This window comes from Mustela nivalis (genome assembly GCF_964662115.1).
Source record: "Mustela nivalis genome assembly, chromosome: 15".
NCBI lineage: Eukaryota > Metazoa > Chordata > Mammalia > Carnivora > Mustelidae > Mustela > Mustela nivalis.
The window spans coordinates 21,694,482-21,718,490 of record NC_139034.1 but is presented as its reverse complement, the minus strand read 5'-3'; the positions used below and the strand labels follow the sequence as shown (position 1 = coordinate 21,718,490).

The 24,009-nt window shown below is 38.5% G+C and overlaps 3 protein-coding genes across 55 annotated transcripts in view; 2 read left to right on the top strand and 1 right to left on the bottom strand.

Annotated features, from left to right (window-relative positions):
* Positions 1-526, top strand: part of SUPT20H (SPT20 homolog, SAGA complex component) — a 42,033-nt gene extending 41,507 nt beyond the window's left edge. For all 50 annotated transcript variants that reach the window (XR_014303132.1, XR_014303133.1, XR_014303134.1 and 47 more), the window contains one exon: positions 13-526. Coding sequence is in view for 39 of the 50 variants with exons in the window: in XM_082700442.1 (XP_082556568.1) it covers positions 13-150 (138 nt within the window). In the remaining 11 variants the exon portion in view is untranslated. The remainder of the gene's footprint in view (positions 1-12) is intronic.
* EXOSC8 (exosome component 8) lies at positions 438-7,667 on the bottom strand. The gene is made up of 11 exons (XM_082700465.1): positions 7,137-7,667; positions 5,972-6,008; positions 5,754-5,817; positions 5,130-5,203; positions 3,860-3,905; positions 3,051-3,156; positions 2,920-2,965; positions 2,025-2,121; positions 1,639-1,759; positions 1,024-1,130; positions 438-654 (listed from the first exon to the last, which is right to left on the bottom strand). Exons 1-11 carry the CDS (start codon positions 7,388-7,390, stop codon positions 539-541), a joined length of 1,068 nt encoding a protein of 355 aa, XP_082556591.1. The 5' UTR covers positions 7,391-7,667; the 3' UTR covers positions 438-538.
* Positions 7,668-8,209: 542 nt separating this feature from the next.
* The window catches only part of ALG5 (ALG5 dolichyl-phosphate beta-glucosyltransferase), a 40,252-nt gene continuing 24,452 nt past the window's right edge, over positions 8,210-24,009 (top strand). The window contains exons 1-6 of one of the 4 annotated variants that reach the window (XM_082700466.1): positions 8,210-8,368; positions 11,542-11,713; positions 12,310-12,356; positions 14,056-14,124; positions 15,991-16,083; positions 20,431-20,544. In XM_082700466.1, coding sequence (XP_082556592.1) covers positions 8,303-8,368; positions 11,542-11,713; positions 12,310-12,356; positions 14,056-14,124; positions 15,991-16,083; positions 20,431-20,544 — 561 coding nt within the window. In that variant the 5' untranslated portion in view covers positions 8,210-8,302. Of the gene's footprint in view, positions 8,369-11,541; positions 11,714-12,309; positions 12,357-14,055; positions 14,129-15,990; positions 16,084-20,430; positions 20,545-24,009 lie in introns of all 4 variants that reach the window. The other 3 variants (XM_082700467.1, XM_082700469.1, XM_082700468.1) reach the window with 3 other exon arrangements.

The following is a 24,009-nucleotide window of genomic DNA, read 5'->3' as shown; positions in this document are numbered from 1 at the left end:
TCCCTTTTGCAGCAGTTGCGATTCTTACAGCATCAAATGGCTATGGCAGCAGCAGCAGCACAAACAGCTCAGCTACATCGTCATCGGCATACAGGCAGCCAGTCAAAAAGTAAAATGAAGAGAGGCACACCAACCACTCCAAAATTCTGAGTCTCGCTTTTCTTTCTCTCTCTCTCTTTTTTAAAACCATAAGAGCATTGAATCAAAAGATTCTGAGTTTCTACTTCCATTTTTTGTTTTGTTTATTCAAATGTGTCAGTATTTTACACTGCTAGATGTACAAACTTTATACAGAAGCACAACCCTATGATTTTTAATTAAAAATGGTAATGGTTTAACGAACCATTAGGGTTGGTTTGCCTAAGTCATTGCTTTTTAAAAATGGTTTCACTGTACATACTACATACGGAAGTGACCTAAGAAATACTAGAAACATCTTTCTGAAGAATGTAGTTTGATATTTATTTAGTATAAAAGGTTTGTGCACAGTGTAACAAATACAGTTTTTACAAATCTGTTTTGGAAATGTGGTGGTTGTTTATTTGGGTTTCATACTCTTAATTACTTCATCCATCAGTTTTTTTACTTCTTTGTGTCTGGTAACTGCTCGACTCATACAGTCCTGAAGTTTAGCTCCAGTCAGCCCACTTCCACCTGAAAAATTATTGTAACAACACTTTCAGTGTCTATCATTTTACATCACATGCATCATTTGATGTTGATACTTTTGTGTAAAAAAAAAATCAACATCAAGTATCAAGACAAAAAATTCAATAATGTAAGCCAGTGAGACTATTCCAAGATTTACAGATTGTGTTTTAACAAGACTTGCAAGTGATTCTGATGCATACCATAAGTTTTAAGAACCACTGACAGACAAAAATAGATTAAGGAATTTGAGATAACAAAGAAACTACAGTAAACAATAAAACCTCTCATATTCCATTTGGTGCCCCCTAATACAGAGAAGCTCACACTGACTTTTTATTTTACATGTTTAGGTTTGAAATGGAAGGAACATGCCTGGTTTGTGAAGACAACATAGCTTGCCTTCCTCATCCATTACTACTGTTAAGGTTCCAGTTGCCAGATGTTCCTCCTCTCCAGTAGGGTCAACTATGAGCAGAGTGCTATTTATAATACAAGAAAAATATAAATTACTGATCCATAGAACAAATTTTATAAACAAAGAATAAAATGAACTTCCAGCCTTTTAGCTTAGGAACTGATATCTGATTTAAGCACTGAAATAGATCTGGTGGGAAACCAGAAATGTTAATAGCAACCTAACATTATACTACATGTAAGAATCTTTGTTTCAATTTATAAATATACTAATAAAGTCCTTCACAAATACAGAAGGTAGTCTAAGGTAAATCTTCTGTGAAAGAATTAAGAAGATTAATATTACACAGGAATAAGAAAACCAAGAAACAGAACACAAAATTCAAAGCAGAATGGTTTTCAAAGTATAAGGCAAAGCTAATAATAATTCTGCAGGGACAACAGTTATAAACCTAGATGTTCAGGGCAAACTAGAATGTATGGTCACCTTAGGTTATTTCCTAAAAAGTCAGAATGCTGAGTAACAATCCATTACCTTAATTACATAATATTTTATACATCTGATTAACTTACTCATCAAATACAGCAAAGGAAGTTGCAACTGGATGAGTTCTAATATTCAAATAACTTTTTTTCTTTAAATTAACTTCTGCTAAACCAGTTTCTTCATTTATAGTAACTTCTGGCAGCTGTACTAGAAAAAGGCAAATACATGAAGTAAGTCTCTCACTCTAAGAAATACAGGTTTCTATGCTTTAGTCATTCTTCCCTCCTTAAAAACTTAGAAGTATTTTTTAATTAGGATAATTAAGGCAAATTTAGTGGATATAAACATGGTTTCTCGTGAATGATCAATCACTAAACATTAACAAAAACTTTAAAAAGTTTACTGATAAAAGTTTAACAAAATAATATTCTGACACCAAGAAGGAATTGTGTCTTTTATTAAGGTTGCTTACCATTTTTTAAGGCTGCTAACAAAGCAAATGTACAGGCATCCAAGATGTTCCCATCATAGTCGAGGCAAATGATATCACAGTACAGAACCCAAGAAAGCTAAAACAGAATTTATATGAAGTGGGGGTAGAATATGGTATTTGTTTTAAGTTACAAACCACAGAATCCTTGGTTAGACAAGCATGATAACCTTTAAGGCTCAAAAACTTAAAAACAAGCAAACTCTACAAAGTATATTACCAACAAAGTAGACCGGTTTGGTTTAAAAAAAAAAAAAACACAAAACAAAACTGGCTTTTAACTACCGAACTGACAAGTAACATCTAGATTTCCACTGAAAGCTACAGATGTAGGAAGAATTTATTTTTGCTGCTAAGTTACCAGATAAAAGAAATGCTTTTGGAAGTCCTAAATGAAGTCCAAAACATACTTTCCCCCAGAAACATTAACATATGAAATGGCTAGGCTTTACAATGCTAATAAATCTGTATATAATTGAAGAGGAAAAGCCTCTAAGTTATAGTCAATTTTGTTCTAAGTCTTAGACTTGAAATTAAAGACTTGAAATGTATAGTGCAGATTTACTCTAAACACATCAGCTGATCAGATACTAATCTCTATGGAATAAACAAGTGACTGAATTATTTGTTGCAAAAGGGAAAAAAAGTTACCTCAGCTTAAAAAGTAGCTCCCAGTTAGGTAATAAATTACTCAAAACTTTTTTTTTTTTCTTTAAGAACTACATGGTTTATTTAGATAGTTACAGAGTAAGCTAACCAAATTCCATCTTAGGACATTCATATTTAAGGCCACTGGCTTATTATTTTAATTTCCCTGCTCTTTCTCTAAAAACAATTCAGAATTAATAAAACCTTATAGCTTTTTTATTCATCTTACCTTTCCTGGAGAAATGCATAAGTCTTCTTTCTGAATTATCTGTGAACTTGGATTTAATAATAAGCACAATAAATGAAAGGTCAAAAAACATCTGAAAATGAATGACAGTCAAATGTTCAGAATAATCTTACTTTTCAATGACATCTGCAATGAACTGGCTAGCCACTTGGGCCTCTTCTCCAGGAGGTCCAGACCGAAATCTCGATGAACACAGAGGTGGTAGATCCACATTAGGAACTGAAAGAAACACTCTGGAGCTATGAACTAAACTTTACCTCTGGTTTATGGAAGTGTTAAAGGTATTCTCAATCCACTGCAAATGTGACTATAGCCATAGATAAATTTGCCAAGTGGAAAGCATAACACATCAGTTATTTCTTTTTGATCTTTTTAATACTCTCAGGCTTAGATAAAATCTACTTCCAACTTTTTTTTTGCCCCAAGACAAATACCAAAAATATAAAAGGATGTTAAGGAAGGCTTCAATCCTAAATCCTTCCGAAAAATAAGATTTCTTCCAAAATACCTCATTCTGTAACAGCAGATAGCCTCTACACTCCTACCCAAGTGCCTGCATTTTTAAAATGCTGGTACCTACCATAAAGAAGAGATGGTCCAAGGCAAGAAGAAAGTTGCATAGTGGTATAAATGACGAATACTTAAGGGAACATAAAAGTTTGCAATTATGACCCTTTCCTAAGAGATTCTACTTTCTTGGTTGATGACATCTGAATGTATGCAAAGCTGAAAATTTTACAAAAATTCTGTATCTTGCTATTAGGCTATCTTCTAATTAAACTTTTCAGGACTGTCTGCCCCATTCCTATATATTTCTGAATCTTCTATATTATCTTCAACTCAGCTACTAGGACTGACCTACAATATTACCATTAAATGTGTTAAAGTTTTTGTATTAAAATTACAAAACCATTTAACTTACCAACATATCCTTTATCAGGGGCATCTGTTGGTGGTGCTGCAAATTCCTAAAGAAGCAAACAAATAACTTCCTATGAAAGAAGCTACTTAATAATTGTGAAGACAGCAATCAGTTATAAAAACCTTTAGCAAAGACCATCTTAGCTAGTTAACTACATCAAGACCATCTACTATGCTTATCAGGGAGTCCTATCAGGCTATATGGACATTGTCACAAATCCTCATATTAGGTCTGCAAGATTAAAAAGGCAGCATAGCTTAGCTCTCTAGATTCTAGTGCTACAAACCAAAATTAAATGGGGCTCTTTCAAAAAAAAAAAAAATACGTTAATTTGTTTTCTTTCATTTAGTAGCAAAGAATCTAAATTTAAACCCAAAGTGATCCCTTACAAAGCCAAATATAGGAAGTGATAAAGTGATTAAGAGCAAAAGTCTGCAACTCAGCCTGGTTCAAATGTCAGACCCATACTTTTTGGCTGAGAGATTTTAGTCAAATTGTATAACCTCTTACCATTAACTTTCTCATATGCAAAATGAGAAGTTAATGATGACCTACTTTTAGAGATTCTCAGTGAGGGTCAAATGAGATAATGTTATGTCCCCAGCATAAAAGCTGGCAACAATAAGTGCTCAGATCATACTGTTAGATACCACCCCAGCTTTACCACCCTGAGGAAAAATCTGAAGGTTAAGTAATTCACAGTGCAACACAGTGAAAAAAGCACAACCTTTGGAGTCAAAGTTACAGTTCTAGTTCTGTTCCTGGATAAGTTACTGAACCTCATGTAAAACAGAAGACAAATTATACTTCAAATGACTGTTCTCATGATTAAACTGGTAATTCTGTATTAAAGCACCTAATTTAAGGTACCTGGTACATAAAAGGTATTCAGTAAACAGTTACTCCCTCAAGCTTTCTTTGGAGTAGGCCCAATTTTCTACATCATTTGCACAGATTAAATGCTATCACTGGATAAAGGGATGTCACCAAAAATCTCCTCAATAACAAATTCTTAAAGAATTAAAGGTAGTGAGGATTTTTGAAATGGTTTCATTTCAGCCTATTTGATGCACGTTCATAAATTAAGTCCCTGGACTTGGGTCATTTTTAATCTACTTTGAGTATTAATCTACTTAAAGATGAAAGCTCTTAAGAAATGAAACATACTAAAAAACTGCCGAGTCAACAGAAATATAGGTGTAAAAATTACAATCTAATAACTTGAAGCTAATTTGGTAATTCATATCCCAGTAAGACATATTAAACCTACCGCCTTAATTCCACAAATTACTGTAGTATTTCCCAGCTTCACTAAAGCAGAACCATCTGCAGTACTAATTGAACCTGAAAAGATAATAAAATGAAAAAGTCCATGGAAAGTGTTCATTTTCTACATATAATTTTATCTTGCTATATATCTCAGTTGCTTGTGTAAATTTATTCCTAGCTCAAGTCTTTTGTAAATGATGTGACTATTTTAAAGTACTAGTGTTTTAGAAATTATTCACCTGTTCTTGAATTTGAGCGAATCATTTTCATTCAGTCATAGAACTGTTCTGCAGATAAAGATCTCAACACAGAATCACTGGGTTCCCTTATATATGGTAGAATTTGGCTCAAATATTGTTTAAATGGTCAGTCTAAAACTCAAGAATGTCATACAGGTTAAACTAGAAAATTCCGTGTTCACAACAGAAAGTTAAGTGTAAGATACAAGAAAACGATGTCTTGGAGGTTTTGAAGGAAGAAAGGGGAGGAAACACTTTACAGTCACTTCAAAATTTAAAGAGAATGTAACAATTGAAACAATAGTTTAAAAAACATCACAAGTAAAAATACATTTAAAAAAGTCTGTAGCAATTCCATTCTATTTTAGAATTCAAAATATCCTCACCTATGTTGACAGTTGTGGTTCTGAATTCACCAAGTTCTCTTCCATCAGGACGGCAGTTCTCTTTCTAAATAAATAAATTTACATAAAGTAAATTATGTCTATGTATTTTATACACACCAGGAAAAACACAATAAACCTCATTAATTCACATAATTTGAAAAGAAGCATAGGATACTGTTATCAAAAGGTACAACCTGTATATAACCATCTTTACTTACCAAAAATCTCCTGTAATACTCCAGAGGTTCCACAGTTCTGAAACATGTTAAAAATTATATCTGAGGTAAGTTAATGAATCTTAACATAAATCCAGAAAATGGCAAAGATTTTAGGAGTGTGATGATGCAGCATAAATCTTCCCAATTTGTTACGAAGTTTCTTTCACGAATTCTGATGTTTTGTTGCCACATGTAACTATTAAAAAGAGGTACTCTTGCAGTAGTAATCACACTCAACTGCTGTCCTTAACTCTAATCTTACAGTTACAGGTTGGAGCCCAGAGCCTTTGGGCATCTTTAAAAGAATTAATCCAGTTGTTAAAATAATGTCACTTTCGCTCTGAAGCAGGGATTCTTAACATTTAAAAATTACATCTTTATTTTCACTATCCTGTAACTGAAATTTAGCATATCCTCCAATTTTGACTGCAGGCAATAAGCCTTTGTGTAATACATTAGTACCTGCAAATTTAACAACCACAGAGATTAAATGTTTTCGTTTTTACTTTATAGTTGTCGAAGCTTATGTGCAAACTTTGGAATTCCAGATGTTACTAGACTCCCCAGCAGAACTTGTTTAAGAATGTGCATTTTTAAAAAGAGCACGTATATATCACTATATCAAGAACTAGGAATTTATACAAATAGAAGATAGCTGCGTCAATACAATAGTTTTCCTTTGGAATCTTATGTATTTTATCCATTTAAAAACTTAACTCTGAGGACAAAAATCTACAGGCTTCACCAGCGTGGCACAAAAAAAGGCTTAAGTAAAACCTTCGGAACAAGGCACAATCCTTTTAGAAATAAACCACGGAGGAAACAAAGCACAGGGTGGCATGTGGTTCTGATAGAACATATTTTAAAAGATTACAGCGGTGTCCCCTGGGGCCGCACATCCACTACACCAAGCCACAAGCGCTTGTCGCAAGTACTGAACTCTGTACACAGTCCCTTCCATCTCCCGTCTCACTGCAGAGAAAAAGCCCCCTTTCCTTTCACAACGACCACCTCCAGGTCCTTCCGCCCGTCGCCTACTTCCGTGGCGGAAAGAAATGGGAATCTAGCAGGGTGGCCTCCAGGTGAAAAAGATCCCAGCGAAGGGTTAAAGGAAACCTCCAACCGCCAAAGCACAAACACGCGCCCGCGGGCCGCCAACACTCACTTGAACCCGGCCGCCATCTTCCCGCCCGCGCGCGTGCGCCTGCGCCGGGCGACTCGGGTCCTCGGGGCCGCGGGTCTACACCGCTCCCAAACTTTCGGCAGGGACGCCTGCGCTCTTTGCCGGCTTGCCGCAGACGCAGGGGGGCTGGGCGTGGGGAAGGTGGTTTCCGGCCCACCTTTGCTCCCGTGGTTTCTAGCTCCGCACACCTCCAGGCTTCTTTGCTTTGGATGCGTTTGTGACGAATCTGCTCTCATGAAAGAGACGAGTGTGGCTCTTTAGAAACACTCTGGTAGTTCAAGGGTTTAAGAGAAAACTGACCTTATTTCCTAGATTTTAGTATTGAGTATGGGAGCATTATTTCAAAGTTTCTGCGTCCCATTCCCGCCTCTGTCTTGGCCTGGGCCCTGGGCCTCTCCTTCCAAGTTACTGAAGAATTATGTAAACTTTCTGTGCGCTCATTATCCGCACCAAGTTACACTTTGCCAGGTCCCCGGAGCGGGCTCCAAAGGAGCGCCTTGTATTGTAAGCTGTGCTGTGGCTCAGAGCCTCCACCTCCCTCCTAGGTAGGGTTGCCACAGGACAACACAGACAATTAAATTTGAATGTCAAATAAAAGAATTTTTTTTTTCTATGAGTATATGCCAAATAGTACATGTAATTAGTTATTACCAGGGGCTGGGAACAGTGAAGAATGTTTTAGAAATCGATAATGGTGATGGATGCAGAAAATTGTGAATGTAATTAGTACCACTCTGTATTGCACATTTAGGTTAAAATGGCAAATTTATTGTTGTATCACACTTTTTAAAATCTCGTGTAATATACCAAAACCTTTTCAATGAATGGGTTGTATGGTGTGTAAATTGTATTTTAACAAGGCTGTCAAAAAACTGTTCATTGCTTACCTAAAATTCAAATTAAGTGGACATTCTGTATTTTTACTTGCCGATTGTGCCAACCCTGCAGTGGAACGCGGCGCCTGCCTTTCCACCGCAGAGCCTCGCTCCGAAGAGCTGCGTGTTTGTCTCCTTGCCGCGAGGGGCGCTGTGGGCGGCGGGCGCCGGGCGGGAGAGGACCCTCCGCCGGCGGAAGGCGGGGCGGAGCGGCTGCGCTTCCGCGTGTGTGTAGGTGCTGGGTAGGGTAGGGCGGCGACCTGGGCATGGAGGATGAGTTCGCTCCTGCTGCAGCTGGCGGTGCTCGGCGTGGCGCTGGCGGCCGCAGCCCTGATACTGGTGAGGAGAGGGATGGGGGACCGACGCGGGCCTAGGCTCCCTGCTGTCTTGGAGACTCGGCCGCAACGCATCCTCTCCGCCGCACAGCCCACTCACTCTTCGATGTGTCCCTTCTCACCACGCTTCTCCCAAGCCTTGACCCCGGGATTTCCTCTCCTAGAATTTCACACCCCCTTTCTTCCCTTCTTTATTTTTATTTTGGAGCTTTACCTCCCTCTGTGCCCAGAACCTTGTACTTTTGTTCACTATGGGACGTGCTCACCCAGTTTCTACTCGTCCCTCGGTCCCCGGACCTCTGTCCACCCGCCCTGTCAGTCCCGCCCTCTCCAAGACTTCTCCCGGATCTGCAGCCTATGCAGCTCTGGTTCCACCCGGGAAGCTTTTGAGCTCCCGGGATGTGCGTGCTCCCTGGACTCAACCTTTTCCTGATGTGGTTAAGCAGATAGAAGGTGGTGACAGAGCATTGACGAGAGCCATCTGTTACAGATCGGAATAAATCAATGGATCAAGAAGACCAACCAGGGGACAGGGGACACAGTAAGACCAAGACACAGAGGCCTAGTGTTACCATATGTCTGGGAGTCGTTATGACCCAAAATTAAACATCCTATATTCGCTGCCTCTAAAGGAGAATTCAGACTCATTTTCTTTGCCATTACTCTGGAAATAGAAACGTTGTAAACACTTGCTCGTACATAAGTAACAGTTTGCCGAGTGAGCTTTCTCACTTACGAGAAATTACAGTCCATGTAATTTGGAATGAGCCTGCCATCCAGTTCCTACATGGAGAGGTTTCAGCTTCTTAGACATTCAAGTTCGTCCCCAGATAGCACTGCTAAGGAAGGCCATTCTTCCATCTTGCCAGGTTTGCAAACTCAGTGAGTAGAAACAATTTAATAGAGAAAAAGCAATGTGTCCTGTTTGTGTCTGGGTGAGAAAGGAGTCCTCTCTCTCCCTTAGCGGTATATGAAGATTTCAGGGGTTATTCAGGTTTTTGAGCAAGTCACCTTTTTTTTTTTTGATGGGGCAGAATTTTGACAGATGCCTGGATTGAATCTGCTTGTTGAATCTTATCTGTTGCAGGGAGTTAAATGGGTGCATTATGAGGGTGTACTGCAAGTATTTGATCCCACTAGCTTGAAGTGATTATAAGGGTTACCATTTACAGAGAATTTATAATATGCTGGCGGTTGTATTCAGTGTTTAACAGGGGGTTATCTCATGTGATCTTTAAAGCAATGCTCTCATAAATGTTATCATCATTAGCTTCTTTTGATGAGACTGATTGGAGAGAAGAGCTTATGTGTGAAAATGTCAGACAGCTAGTGGAACTTCATTTATTTAAAAAGCTGCAGCAGGAAATCATTATAAAACAACAACAACAACAAAAAAAACCTGTTTCATATATATCCACACTTTCCATACATAGTCTTCCTCACCCCGCTTCCTTTCTGAATTATTCTGAAGCAAATCCAAGACAAAACACTCTATCTGTAAACCCGCAGCATTCATCTCTAAAGACCCCCCTTTTTAAATATAACCATAATAAAGTTATAATGGAGTCTTAAAAATTTTTAACCATTATTCAGTGATTTTAAGTGTCCTGTCAGTTCAGATATCTCATGTATGTTTTAGTATAGTCATTTTTTTCGATTAAGCATTTACATACACTTAGCACTCTGTTGATGTCTCAAGTATCTTAATCTGTAACACTTTGTTTTTCTTTTTTTTTTTTCCCCTTGTCTTTAATAAGTGGTCATTTGTCCTGTAGAATTTCTCAGAATCTGGGTTTTATTGATTTCATCCCATTGGTGACTTTGAACATCTTAGTCTGTCTCCTGAATTTCCTATAAACTGGTAGTAACATTTAGAGACTTAACGAATGCATGTTTGAGTTTTTTAATAAAAAAAAAGTATGTGACTGATGCTGCATACTTTGTCTCATATCATATCAGAAGGCTCATAATATATTATTTTCTCTGGTGTTAAGATGGATCCAGGAGTTCAGGAGTTTTGTTAGCCTGACTCACCAATTCTATAGTTTGTCAACCTAAATCCATTATTTCTCTGGGAGTTGCAAAGTGCAGTATTATAATTGTATCATTCCTTTTTTATGTATTATCTGAAATTCCATAATGAAAAAAGTTTCATTCTCAGCTATTCAATTACTCTGAAATATCTTTCATATATAAAAGGTAAGATAAAAGGCAAGTTTTCAAAATAATGACATAATTATCTGGCATCTTACAAAGAGCACTGATTCCTTTTACTAGGAAACTGAATTTAGAAATCACAATCTGAACACTGGGGTGCAGAAAAGGAACTCATAATCACTAGTCAGGATACCGCCTCCATGTTCCTACTAATCAGAGCAAATTCAATTTCAGTATGTACCCAATGGAATATTAAAAATGGTCACCACATTAAAAATGAGTAGCATTCCAAAAATGTATGACTGTTTTAAAAGGAGCAAGTGTACCAGTAGAGACAGTGTTCCAAAGACTGGTTATTTCCAACACTAGTTCACAAATAAATATGGAAGAGAGCTACCTAATGTCAGTAGTGTATGGTGCCAGAGCCTACAAGTTTGATACTTCAAAAAGTAATGTATTCTGAATTCAAATCTGGGATAAGTGTCAAGAATATGTTCTTAAGCATTGCTGGCCCCTACTATGGGGATAGAGGGGTCTTCCCTACATATTCTAGGTCAGTCTAGTACTCCATGGGAGATCTTCCCTCACTCCATACATTCCACCTGCACTGTGAACTTAATCCTCTGGCACATATAGGCTCCAAGTAGGAATGGGACCTCACTGTGTGTTTGCCAGGGATTGGAGGTTCAGGGCATCTTAAAATAGATTACATTTCTATAGTGACTTCCCTATTAGATCTGGGATGATAGAAGCCTAGGGATTACAGGTAGGAACAGATTGGGAGTCTCCTAAGTCATTAGTTCCTTACCAGTGGAAGAAAGGACAATAATTAGTTCATAAATAAGGGATTTGAATTTTGTTGTCACCTCCAGTCCAGTTAATGGACTAAAAGCAAAAAGCAAATATTCCACCAAAAAAAAAAAAAGAAAAAAAAATCATGTAAATGATGTATTCTTACATAAGAAGTCTAAAAAAAAAGTCAGCATAGCATGATTTCTTATTTAACATACCTGCTTTTAGATTTCCTTTGTTGCATTTATAACTGCTACAAAAATGCCACACCTCCATCAACATGAAGACGAGAAGTTCTTCTTAAATGCCAGAGGACAGAAGGAAGCATTGCCTAGCATATGGGACTCACCTACCAAACGGCTCTCTGTTGTTGTGCCTTCATACAATGAAGAAAAACGGTGTAAGCCCGATTTCATTTAATGGGTAAGGGTTTATTGGGAAGAAAAGGAAACTGAGAGTATGGACTTTACTCTTTATCAGAACATTAATAGATGTGGGCTGTAGTGAGTGCATTGTTGTTAGTTGTAGTTCATAAGAGGGGAAACAAAGAGTAGCTGTAAAGGATTGGGTCTACATCATGAAGTCATAGGACTGAAGTATTTTAGAGAAGCCATAAGCTAGATGTGAACGGAAAACAGTCCTTCCAGATGGGAAAAGCTATTGGGAGAGAAGCTTGTTAGACTATTCAGATTTTTTCCAAATGTAAACTGCGTGTTTGGGGGTGTGGAAAATCGTTTTCAAAACTAATTTTTCGGGTGCCTGGGTGGCTCAGTGGTTAAGCCGCTGCCTTCGGCTCAGGTCATGATCTCAGGGTCCTGGGATCGAGTCCCGCATCGGGCTCTCTGCTCAGCGGGGAGCCTGCTTCCCTCTCTCTCTCTCTGCCTGCCTCTCTGTCTACTGTGATCTCTCTCTGTCAAATAAATAAATAAAATCTTTAAAAAAAAAAAAAAAAAAAAAAAAAAAAAAAAACTAATTTTTCATACTTTTTTTTTTAAGTGCCTGTAATGATGGATGAAGCTCTGGGCTATCTAGAGGAGAGACAGGTATTGTGTTTTTCCTTTCAATATGATGTCTCTATTTAAAACTAGACTAGATTGGGGCACCTGGGTGGCTCAGTGGGTTGGGCTTCTGCCTTCGGCTGGAGTCATGATCTCCGGCTTCTGGGATCAAGCCCCGCATCAGGCTCTCTGCTTGGCAGGGAGCCTGCTTCCCTCTCTCTCTGCCTGCCTCTCTGCCTACTGGTGATCTCTCTGTCAAATAAATAATAAAAAATAAAATAAAAATAAAACTAGATCACCAACTTGAAGATCGTAGGCCAGATCTGCTATGAGAGGCAGTGCCTGCCATGGCCGGGCCATCAAGGTCACCAGGCCTCCCGTGTTCAGCTTGCTGCCTACCCCCAGGTGTTAGCAAGCAAACCCAACATGTGACTCCCTGCCTCCAGAAGCAGGTGGATGAACCCAGAACAAACAGAACGCTGAAATTTCTAATGTACCCTCCCACCCACTTTTTATCTTCTTGCCTGATGATACATTTAAAATTGAGTACGTCTACAGACTTTGTGTGGCCCCATGATACTGTTTTTACTTCTGTGACTTTTTAAAAAGACATTTATTTAAAAAAGACTTATAATGAAAGTGAAATGGCTCTTGTTTTTCTTTATTAGTCAGAGGCGTTTCCCTCATTTATTTTCTCTTCTTTTCTCACATAAAGAGAAGAAAAGTAATATGTGTCCTTGTTTCGTATCATCAGTTGCTGTTGGACTCTCCTTGGAGAGTTTAAGGAAACAAATGAGCTTTGCGGCTTTTTTTTTTTTTAGAAAATTCCTTGTTTTGATTTACTTTGGTTTTAGGTTTTACATGTAAAAGGAAGATAGAAGATTCATTTAAAGAAAGGGGCACCTGGCTGGCTTAGTACGTGGAGCATGAAACTCTTGGGATTATGAGTCGAAGGCCCATGTTGGGTGTAAAGATTACTTAAAAATAAAATCTTTTAAAAAGAAAAAATAAAAGAGGGAAGGAATGGAGCCTTTATTATTATATATGAGGCTCCTGACGCTTCTGTTATGTGTATTCACAAGAACCACAGGAGCCACAAGGAATTTTTTTGGTGGAGGGGTTGGGTTTTTTGGTTTTTCTAATATTTTGTTTGTATTTATTTATTTATTTGACAGAAAGAGACATAGAGGGAGTGGGAGAGGGAGAAGCAGCCTTCCTGCTGAGCATGGATCCTGATGCAGGGCTCCATCCCAGGACCCTGGGATCATAACATGAGCTGAAAGCAGACGCTTAATGACTGAGCCACCCAGGTGCCCCTGGGAGTTTTTTAAATGAGAAAACAGGTCAGAAGTTCATAAGGGTAAGAAAAGTGTAGCCAGGTTAGAATTACACTAACCTTTAACCTCACGGACTTTTTTCTCATACATGATTGTAGCGTCTCTCAGAAGTGCTCAGCCCCACAAGCACCAGGTTGCACACCGATTTGGTGTGGGGTGGGTTGCAGGGGAGGAGGGAGACAGGCTCACAGATGTTCAGTCAGTATTTGCCTTCTGTTCCTGTCCAGTATCTTTCCTCCTTTTTGGTTCTTGGCTTTTTTATTTTATGTGGTTTTTGTACACTTAATTTATATTCATTTTTATACATTTCACACTAAAACAATTGTTATTTAAACTCCTTGCAATTTTATCAGAACTCTTCATGGCATTTATAACAAATTGTGGTATTTTACTTTTGTTTCTTACAGAAGCAAGATCCTACATTCACTTATGAGGTGATAGTAGTTGATGATGGCAGCAAAGACCAGACTTCAAAGGTTAGTAAACTTGCTTTTAGAATTGCCAGTAGGTAGAAAAAATAGAATAATTTAGCAGATGTAAAGTTTTTCCACTCATCAGAGAACGTGGACACTGAGCCAGCACTCTCTATTGTTAACAGTGTGGGTTCTCAGAAAGGCAGAGAGGTTTCATCTATGGAAAGCTGGAAAATAAACCTGCTATTCCACCACTCCATAGACCAGGGAAGCTTTGAAGATCACCAAGTTGGGAGGAAACATGTACAATTCATCATGGCCACTTGGAGCCTTCTTTGCCGGCTGATACATGGTTCCTTTTTCCTCAGCACAGTTTTTTTTTTTTCTTATGCTCCACTTTGCCTTACAATTTCTAAAGCAGTCATACAAATAAAAAGATGTATTCACATCTGGCTCTGGGTATCAGCTATGTCCTTTGGCTTACTTCCATCCAGATTTACCCATGGGAGGTAACAAGTGTCTTAGAGTATTGTCCCCTCACATTCCCGCATTCTTAGACCTATAGCTACTGAGCTGCTAGAAACAATAAAAGCTAGTCTGCCAGGAGTGAGAATAACTTCACACTCCCCATAGAAATGAGGGTCAAAGGGAGAGGGCATTGGGGTACCTGGCTGGCTCAGTCAGAGCATGCAACCCTTGATCTTGGTATTGTGAGTTTAAGACGCATGGTGGGTGTGGACCCTACCTATAAAAAGGAAGGGGGTTGCCGCCTGGGTGGCTCAGTTGGTTAAGTGTCTAACTCTTGATCTCAGCTCAGGTCTCAGTCTTGGAACGTGAGTTCAAGCCCCACGTTGGGCTCCACACTGGGCATGGAGCCTACTTAAAAAATAAAATAAAATAAAGAGAGAGGGTGCTATTGATAAAGAGAGATAAAATAGAGAAACCATGTGAAAAAGCAAAGGGTATGGACCATACTATAGTGGATTGATGACTGAGTGATGAAGAGATGTGCACAGCGAATACAGATCACTGTTTATAGCTTCGATTATAAATCAGAAAGTAATGGCAGGAACACCTGGGTGGCTCTGTGGGTTAAGCTTTCAGCTCTTGGTTTCATCTCAGGTCATAATCTCAGGGTTACGACATCAAGCCCCACAGAGGGATACACACTCAGTGGGGAGTGTGTGACCTCTTTCCATTTGCCCCTTCCCCCCACTCGCACACACTCCCTCTCTCTCAAAATAAATAATCTTAGAAAGGGGGGGAGGTGCCTGGGTGGCTCAGTGGATTAAGCCTCTGCCTTCAGCTCAGGTCATGACCTCAAGGCCCTGGGATCAAGCCCCGCATTGGACCCTGGGATCCAGCCCTGCATCGGGCTCTCTGCTCAGCAGGGAGCCTGCTTCCCCCCCTCCCCCATCTGCCTCTCTGCCTACTTGTGATCTCTCTCTGTCAAATAAATAAATAAAATCTTAAAAAAGAATTGTTTCTAATTAAGTAAAAAGATCTGGGGAGACATGGTTCAGGATATGAGCAACTTCTCTGGGGAGTAAGATCAGTTGCTGACAAGTGAGTTGTTAACCAGTAAGGGCGGGGGGATGGCAATCTCAAGTGTGTAACAGTTAATCAGTGCATGGATTTTATTTTCTCTAGCAGCTCATTAGTGTAAATAAAGGAGTCAGAATAAGAGAGAGTTGCTTCCTGTTCTGGTAGTACCTCTGCAGGAAAGTGAATTGTGACTTCAGTCTAGTGGGTCATTATTGGTTCTTGGCATCGGGAATTCTGGGCCACTAAAACGTACAGTGAGTATAATCTAGTCACAAGAAGAAGGCAACTGGAAGAGCAGTATTTAAACCAAACTCATAAATGCAGTTTATGTTACTGTCTTAGAATCCAAGTTAATATTATTCTGACTTTTATATAATTTGACAGGTAGCTTTTAAATATTGCCAGAAATATGGAAGTGACAAGGTACGAGTGATAACACTGGTGAAGAATCGCGGGAAAGGCGGAGCTATTAGGATGGTAATACATCGTTTCAACATTTTTTATCTAAAATATAAACCTGTTTTTAATGACTTCTTTTGTGCACTATAGTACATTTGTATTCTACAGCTAGCTAGTTGAATACCATCATTCCTAAGATAGTGGCAAATTAGTTTTAATAAGAACTTCATATAATTTTGTATATATATGTGATCAAATCTTAAAAATCATGCCGTATCTATAGCATACTAGGTAATTCAGGAGAATATGCTTATCTTAATCAAAGTTTAAAATGTTGTCGTGTGCCTTTGTGCGTCTTTGATATAGTTACTGGATGATAAGTTTTAAATGACTTTTTTTTGCAGTTTATAAAATCCGATTTGGGTCTATCCTGATGAAATTTGCAGTCTGCTGTACTTATGGGAGGTACACATAAAGTACTATAGGAATTTCAAAAGGAATAAGTTGCTTTCAGAGTCAGGATACTCTGAAGAAAGACCACAAGTCAAGATAGATACGTGAAAGAAAATATAAAGAGTGCCTCAAATGATTTAGAGGGTTTATTTTATTTCTGCTCCCCCATAAAGAGAAGTTTAAGTATAGGCAGTCCAGGCCTTGTTCATTATGGTGTCTCAGAAACCCTGCCTCCTAACTTTTCATTCCCTCTTCCTCGTGCACACACCGTGACTCCTGGAGGGCTAGCCATTACAGCCACATTCCAGACAGGACGGAGAAGGGCAGAGGCAGAAGATACATACTGGCTGGTTTGCCCTCTCTTAGGGAGCTTCCCTAGAAGCTCCACCCAATGACTTACTTAATTCTCATTGGCGAGAACAGTGTCACAAGGCCACCCGTATTTCCAAGGAAAGCTGAGCAGTGTTTCTAACATTTTCACTCCTGACCTAATCAGAGATCTACTAGTAAAAAAGAAGGAAAAAATAGATATTGAGTAGGTAACTGGCAGTCTCGGACATGTGTCAAGCAGACTTGACAAAGGAGATATCACCAAAACCAAGTCTCCCAACAGTGGTGAACACTAGATTCCACTTCGTTATCCCACTTGATTGGTTATTTTGAGTAAATTAACCACTTTAGTATAATTATCACATTTAATCCTCCTCATGTTGTCTCATGAGTTAGATCCTATTATTTCAATTATGGAGATGTGGGATGTGACACATAAGTAAGTAAAGCAACTTACTCAGGGTCAGATAGTTATTAATAGGTAGAATAAAGGTTTAGATTAGGTACCCCAGAGTCCATGCTCTTAACCTAACCTCTCTGATAGTGTGTGGGAAGAGTTGAGAGAAGAGCATGCCAGTCAGCAAAGTAAGAAAAGACAGAAGACCAGACTCTTAAAATGTACACTGGGAGCAGTGAGTTTGCTCTGACTGGGCCATGGGACATGCAAAAAGGAGAAAAAGAAAGTAGGAGGATGCAATATCATGGGGGCCTTTAAATCTATCCATTCACTTATTTATTCAGCCAACACTGGAGTGCTACTACATGTCTACTGCTTTAGTAGAGATACTGAGACGAAGGACAACCAGAGGCACCTAGGTGGCTCAGTCGGTTGAGTGTTCGACTCTTGATTTTGGCTCAGGTTGTGATCTCATGAGTCTGGGATTGAGACCCATGTCAAGCCCTGCATGGGAGCTCTGCACACAGTGAGAAGTCTGCTTGAAGATTACCACTGTCTCTGACCCTATCCCCACTTGAGTGTGCATGTTCTCTCTCTCTCTCTCTCTAAAATAAAAAAAAAATAAAAAGACAACCATCGTATTTTTAAGAATATCATAGTTTAGTAGTAGAAACAATGTAGTAGAAATGTATACCAAATGTTGGCACCACCTTCCATCTGGAAGGAGCAGCAGCAAAGACTTCCCATACAAGGTCACTTCCGCATGGAATCTTTAAGAAGGACTAGGAGTTATCCAGGCAGAAGGTGGTGCAGGGGGCTTGCAGAGGAGCAACATGACCAAAGGTATGAAAGAAAGTGTCACAATAAGGAGCCGCTAGTAGTACATGTGGGTTGGCTTTATACAGATAAGGTCTGAGAGGTAGATGGGTTCAGATCCTGAACTTTTAGATTAGGGACTTTAAGCTGTCACCTTTGACAAAGTGACAGCAGCCAGCGCAGCAGTGTAAGTGAGGTACAAAGAATCGTTATTTGTATCATGATGATGACATAGCAGCAGAAGAGGAGAGGACAAATGTTGTGAGGGTGAGGGGGTAAAATTGTATAATGTGATCAGGGAAAGGAATAATTTAACTGTGGCCTTGGGTGACAGAGGAAGAGAATGTCATTTATAGAAGGAATGAAACACCAGAGGAGGAGCTGGTTTAAAAGACAGTATCTTTTTTTTTTTTTTAATTTTTTTTTTAAGATCTTATTTATTTATTTGACAGAGATACAAGTAGGTAGAGAGGCAAGCAGAGAGAGAGGAGGAAGCAGGCTCTCCGTGCAGCAGAGATCCCCATGCTGGGCTTGATCCCAGGGTCCTGGGATCACGACCTGATCCGAAGGCAGAGGCTTTAACCCACTGAGCCACCCAGGTGCCCCAAAAGACAGTATCTTTAATTGAGTTTGAGCCATGGAGTTTGAGATACCAAGTAGTGGTATCCAGAATAGCCTGGTAGAGTGTAAGTGAGTAATTCACGTGCATCAGATGATAGTTGAACCCATTAAGTTGGCGAGGAAAAAGGACAACCAGAAACCAAGCCTTGGGGAAATGAAGCACGTAATGTTGAGGCCTCTGAGCCGTGGGAGGAGATAGGGTGGGATTGAATGGGTAAGAATGCGAGGCACAACATAGACTGCTTTTTTCAACAAGTTTGGCAGTGAAGTAAAAGCCATCGTTGGTACAGTGGGGAGTAGCAGTCATTAAAGAACCCTCTTTAGGGGTGCCTGGGTGACTCTAGTTGTTAAGTGTCTGCCTTCGGCTCAGGTCATGATCCCAGGGTCCTAGGATCCACCCCTGCATTGGGGGCTCCCCTGCTCAGCAGGAAGCCTGCTTCTCCCACTTCCCCTGCTTGTGTTACCTCTCTCGCTGTCTCTCTGTCAAATTAAATCTTAAAAAAAAAAAAAAAAAAAACCCTCCTTTAAAAATAATAAAATGGCTTAGACAAGATTGAAAGCCAAAGACATTATTTTTCTATAATGCTAAATTATTACCACCAGTTCACCTTTAATGTATATCTTTGAAATAAGCCTTTGGTTTTTTGAGAGGTTTTTGGTTTTTGTGGGGGTTTTTTGTCTTTTTTTGTCTAGATGTTAAACAAAACATTTTTATTCCACTTTTTCACCTATATCCTAGTGGATATGATCTTTTAAAAATTACAGAAACTAATTAGTGGGTTTATCATGTAGAATAAATGACTAAAATTTTGTCTACGTTTTTATTTATCTTACTTAAACTGTTGTGATATCACAAATAATAAATTCAGTCAAGTAGACCATGAGTTAAGAGTTGATGTATAATTTATTTCCATGTGAAATAAACACCCATAGAGCCATATTTTACACAAAACACCAATCAATTCAATATTGAGAGGCATAATTTTGCTAAGTCTCAGACCCCTCAAATAACATAAACTAGTGTTTGCATATATCCACATTTCCTAAATTTTAATGGTATTCCATATTTCTTTATTCAGTAATTAATTTGAACTAATTTAGATTCCAGGGGAACCTGGAATAAGGTCGGTTAAGCATCTCCCTTCAGCTCAGGTTATAATCTTAGGGTCTTAGCATTGAGCCCTATGCCAGGCTCGCTGATCAGCAGGGAATCTGCTTCTCTGCCTCTGCTACTACCCCTGCTTGTGTTCTCTTCTCTGTCTCTCTCTCTCTCTCCCTCTCTCTCACAAATAAATAAAATCTTTAAAAAAAAAAAAAAAACTTTAGATTCCATAATAAAGAATACAAAAGATCTATTATCTTAGGATATGTTTCACAGCAAGTTTGTATATATTACATTTGTTCAGCACACCCGTAAATACTTTATTCAGATGCTGCCCTGAAGTAGACCAGATACATACACAATACATATATAATGTATATGATAGCTATTTTACTTTTTTGTTTTTATTGATGTAGGTTATCTTTTACTTGTCCAAATCTATTTTCTTACCATGTTTTATAAGGTATTAATGGTATGATCTCACAGAGTTTTTAAAATCATTAAATAGCATTAGATACATTTAGATGGATCTTACCCATGGAATGTTTTCAGGGAACTTTGGCCTCCTGCCATTTTCACACCCAATATGAGATATTAGACTATCCAATATTAGTGATTTTAAGTAAAGCAAAACAGACCGATATGTCATTGAGTTTAACCTTAATTTTAAGCGACGTTCTTTTAATCGAAATGTTTATCTATGCAGGGTATATTCAGTTCTCGAGGAGAAAAAATCCTCATGGCAGATGCAGATGGAGCCACAAAGTTTCCAGATGTTGAGAAATTGGAAAAAGGACTGAATGACCTACAGCCTTGGCCTGTGAGTATAAGAACATAATTTAAATGGTCTTCAATCAAGAAAACGGGTAGTCTAAAGTAACATTAAAGTGGAATGTACATATAAGTTAAAAAATTGTGCTTCTTTTGGTGTGAAATTCCTATATACAACTTCACAGAAAAGCTACTCATTTTATTGTAAACATTACTGATGGCTGAGATTACTTGACAATTACTTATTTAATAAATTAGCCATCTCTGTCAATTTTCAATCACTGCTACCAAAGTTTTAATATTTATTATACATATTCAGCCAAGCTTTTTATTTAAAAGCATAGGCTGAGTCTCCCAAGTAAAGATGTGAAACAAACCTGGATCACAGAATTCTTATTCCTGATGAAACAAAACAAACCCAAGGAGCAACCACTCAGAAAAGATTGTGTGCAACTACATTGCCATAATTTCAAAAAGTGGAGATCAACTTTCACCAGCATATGCATTTGAGATCCATCCATATTAATGATCTTTATCAATAATTTTTCCTTTTAATTGCTAAGCGATATTCCATTATATGGATTTATATGTTTATCCATTCAGCTGCTGAAGGACGTTTGCATTGTCTCTAGCATTTGGTAATTATGAATAAGGCAGTACCAACATTTTGTTTAAAAAAAAAAAAAGTGGAAGTTGAGGAAAGAAAAATTCTGATGCCATCTCCACCTTTAAAAGGCCATTTAGAAGAAATGAATTTACCAAATTCTAAGCTTTTTACCAAATAATCTCAATCTGGAGAGAATCAGACTGAGACAATGAGTAAGCACCATTGGACAACATTAAATAGCACACCTACCTACCATCACACAATATCTCAGAATTTCAACAGAAGCAAGAAAAATTGCTAGGGCTTTCTCTTTTCAGGACTTCAAGCTAAGTTTAGGGCATAGATCCATGTGACTAAATCCATTCCTCAGTGGAGTGTATCCTTATATAGGACATAAAAAAAAAAAATCTCACAACACAAAGGAACCCAAATAACCCAACAAAGCTATATTGGGCTTTAGGGGTGCTCCCTCCCTCCCACGCATACAATATTCAGGCCTTGAAACTCTAGTTCAGAGGGGACAAACAGGTGCTCCAAAAAGTACAAGTTACCCCTGCTATCCAGAAGGAGAGAATGTTCATTCGTAAGCCAAATGGCATAAAGCAAAGAAGGAATTAACATTAATTTATACAGCAATTGTTTTTAATGTTCCCAGACCGAAGAATAACCTCTCTTGGGCTTTTCTGACACCCTAAAACACATCTTGCTAACAGACACACAAAATAAATCAGGGTAGAGCAGAGATGCTCACAGACAAGGTTCAAAGCTATGGAGGCTGGATGCTGACTGAGATGCTGGGGAAGGAGCTGGGCGGGGCCCCTCTAACTGCTCAGTTTGCCGCAAAACAAATGCTAAACACTATGCTTTTTGCTTTTTTTCTGTAATAGTGAAAAGCCTCTTCATATTTCTTTCAGTTAGCAAGAACAGGTACTAATGTTGGCCTTTCATAAAAGCCCCATGACCTGACATGAGCTTTTAAAACCAGGGGATACGGGACGCCTGGGTGGCTCAGTTGGTTGGACGACTGCCTTCGGCTCAGGTCATGATCCCAGAGTCCTGGGATCGAGTCCCACATCAGGCTCCCAGCTTCATGCGGAGGCTGCTTCTCCCTCTGACCTTCTCCTTGCTCATGCTCTCTCTCACTGTCTCTCTCTCAAATAAATAAATAAAATCTTTAAAAAAAAAAAAAAAACAGGGGATACCTGTCTATCAGGTATAGTTCCCTTATACTGTCCAAGAGCTACCCTTGTTAGTCATGACAAAGTGAAAGAAATGTCCCCTGCACCAACATATTACTATAGAAAAAGAACTGAAGTTTCATACAATAGAAAGATAAACTCCAAATGAAAGCCAGTATAATCCAAGAAAAGGGATAAAATTGCATGAAAGTATTTTTGCTGGAGAAATAATGAAAATAAGAATTCACAACTTAGGTATTGGAAGGAGAGATGGCAAAACAACAGAATGGTATTAGATAAATTACAAAAAGTAAAGAAACAAATAGAGGGCTGAACTAAGGTCAATAAATAGAACTATCCATGAATGAAACAGACCTAATTTAGAATTTATTATTATTATTATATATTTGGTAAAATAATCCCTGTTCATTATAACAAAAACTGAACAATAAGAAAAGTAAAGCAGAACATTTAATACTTAAAAAACCTCATATCCTTCCTAGAAATAAGTATGTTTATTTAATTTTATGGCTTTTCACAAGTATTGCATTTCCTTTCACCATCACTGACTTCCCTTTTCTATCTAGTAGTTTTTCTTTAAAGATATTAAATGAGGGGCACCTGGGTGGCTTAGTGGGTTAAAGCCTCTGCCTTTGGCTCAGGTCATGATCTCAGGGCCCTGGGATCGAGCCCCAGAGCAGGGAGCCTGCTTCCCTCTCTCTCTCTGCCTGCTTTCTGCCTACTTGTGATCTCTGTCAAACAAATAAATAAAATCTTTTAAAAAATAAAAATAAAAAATAAAAGATATTAAATGCATTAACTAATACAATTCATAAAAATTATTTCTGAAAATATCCCTTTCATCTGTGCTATTCAAAAGAGTAGGTACCTGCTACATGTGGCTATTTAAATTTAAATTAATTAAATAAAATTATAGTTCCTCACTAAATTTTGAATTCTAGTTCTCACTGGCTACATTTCATATACTTGTGGCTATTGGCTAACACAGATCTTGAGCGTTTCCATCATCACAGAAGTTTTATTTCACGTTACTGCTTTATGCCATATGATATGAAATTATTATTGGATATGTTATATGTTCACTATTATTTAAAAAGTATTTCTTCTTCCACCTCTTAGTGAATCATGATAAGCTAAAAGAATATCCAACTAGTACAGTTGTTAGGTTTGATTTCCTGGTTCTCCCTAGAGAACCCACAAAGATTTGGTAAATGTTTCTTCTGCATTATGACTTCAGCTTGGGGGGGCCATGAGTAGGAAGGAGGCTGGATGGTTTCAAATTGTTTGCAGATGACTTTGTCATTCTACAGTAACGCAAAGAAAAATTAAATGATGTAGCCAAAGTTACAGAGTGAATGAGAAAAATCTGGCCCTTCTGTGAATCCAGTTTCCTTTCTACAACTCTGAAAAGGAAAAGAAAGGTTTCAAAGTATGTGGATCAACTCAATAATAATTATTTTTGAGGGGTGCCTGGATGGCTCACTGGGTTAAAGTCTCTGCCTTCGGCTCAGGTCATGATCCCAGGGTCCTGGGATCGAGCCCCGCATCGGGCTCTCTGCTCTGCAGGGAGCCTGCTTTCTTCTCTCTTTTTCTGCCTGCCTCTCTGCCTGCTTGTGATCTCTGTCTGTCAAATAAATAAATAAAATCTTCTAAAAAAAATTATTATTTTTTAATTGGGATCCCTGTGTACTCATGCTTCTGATAAAGC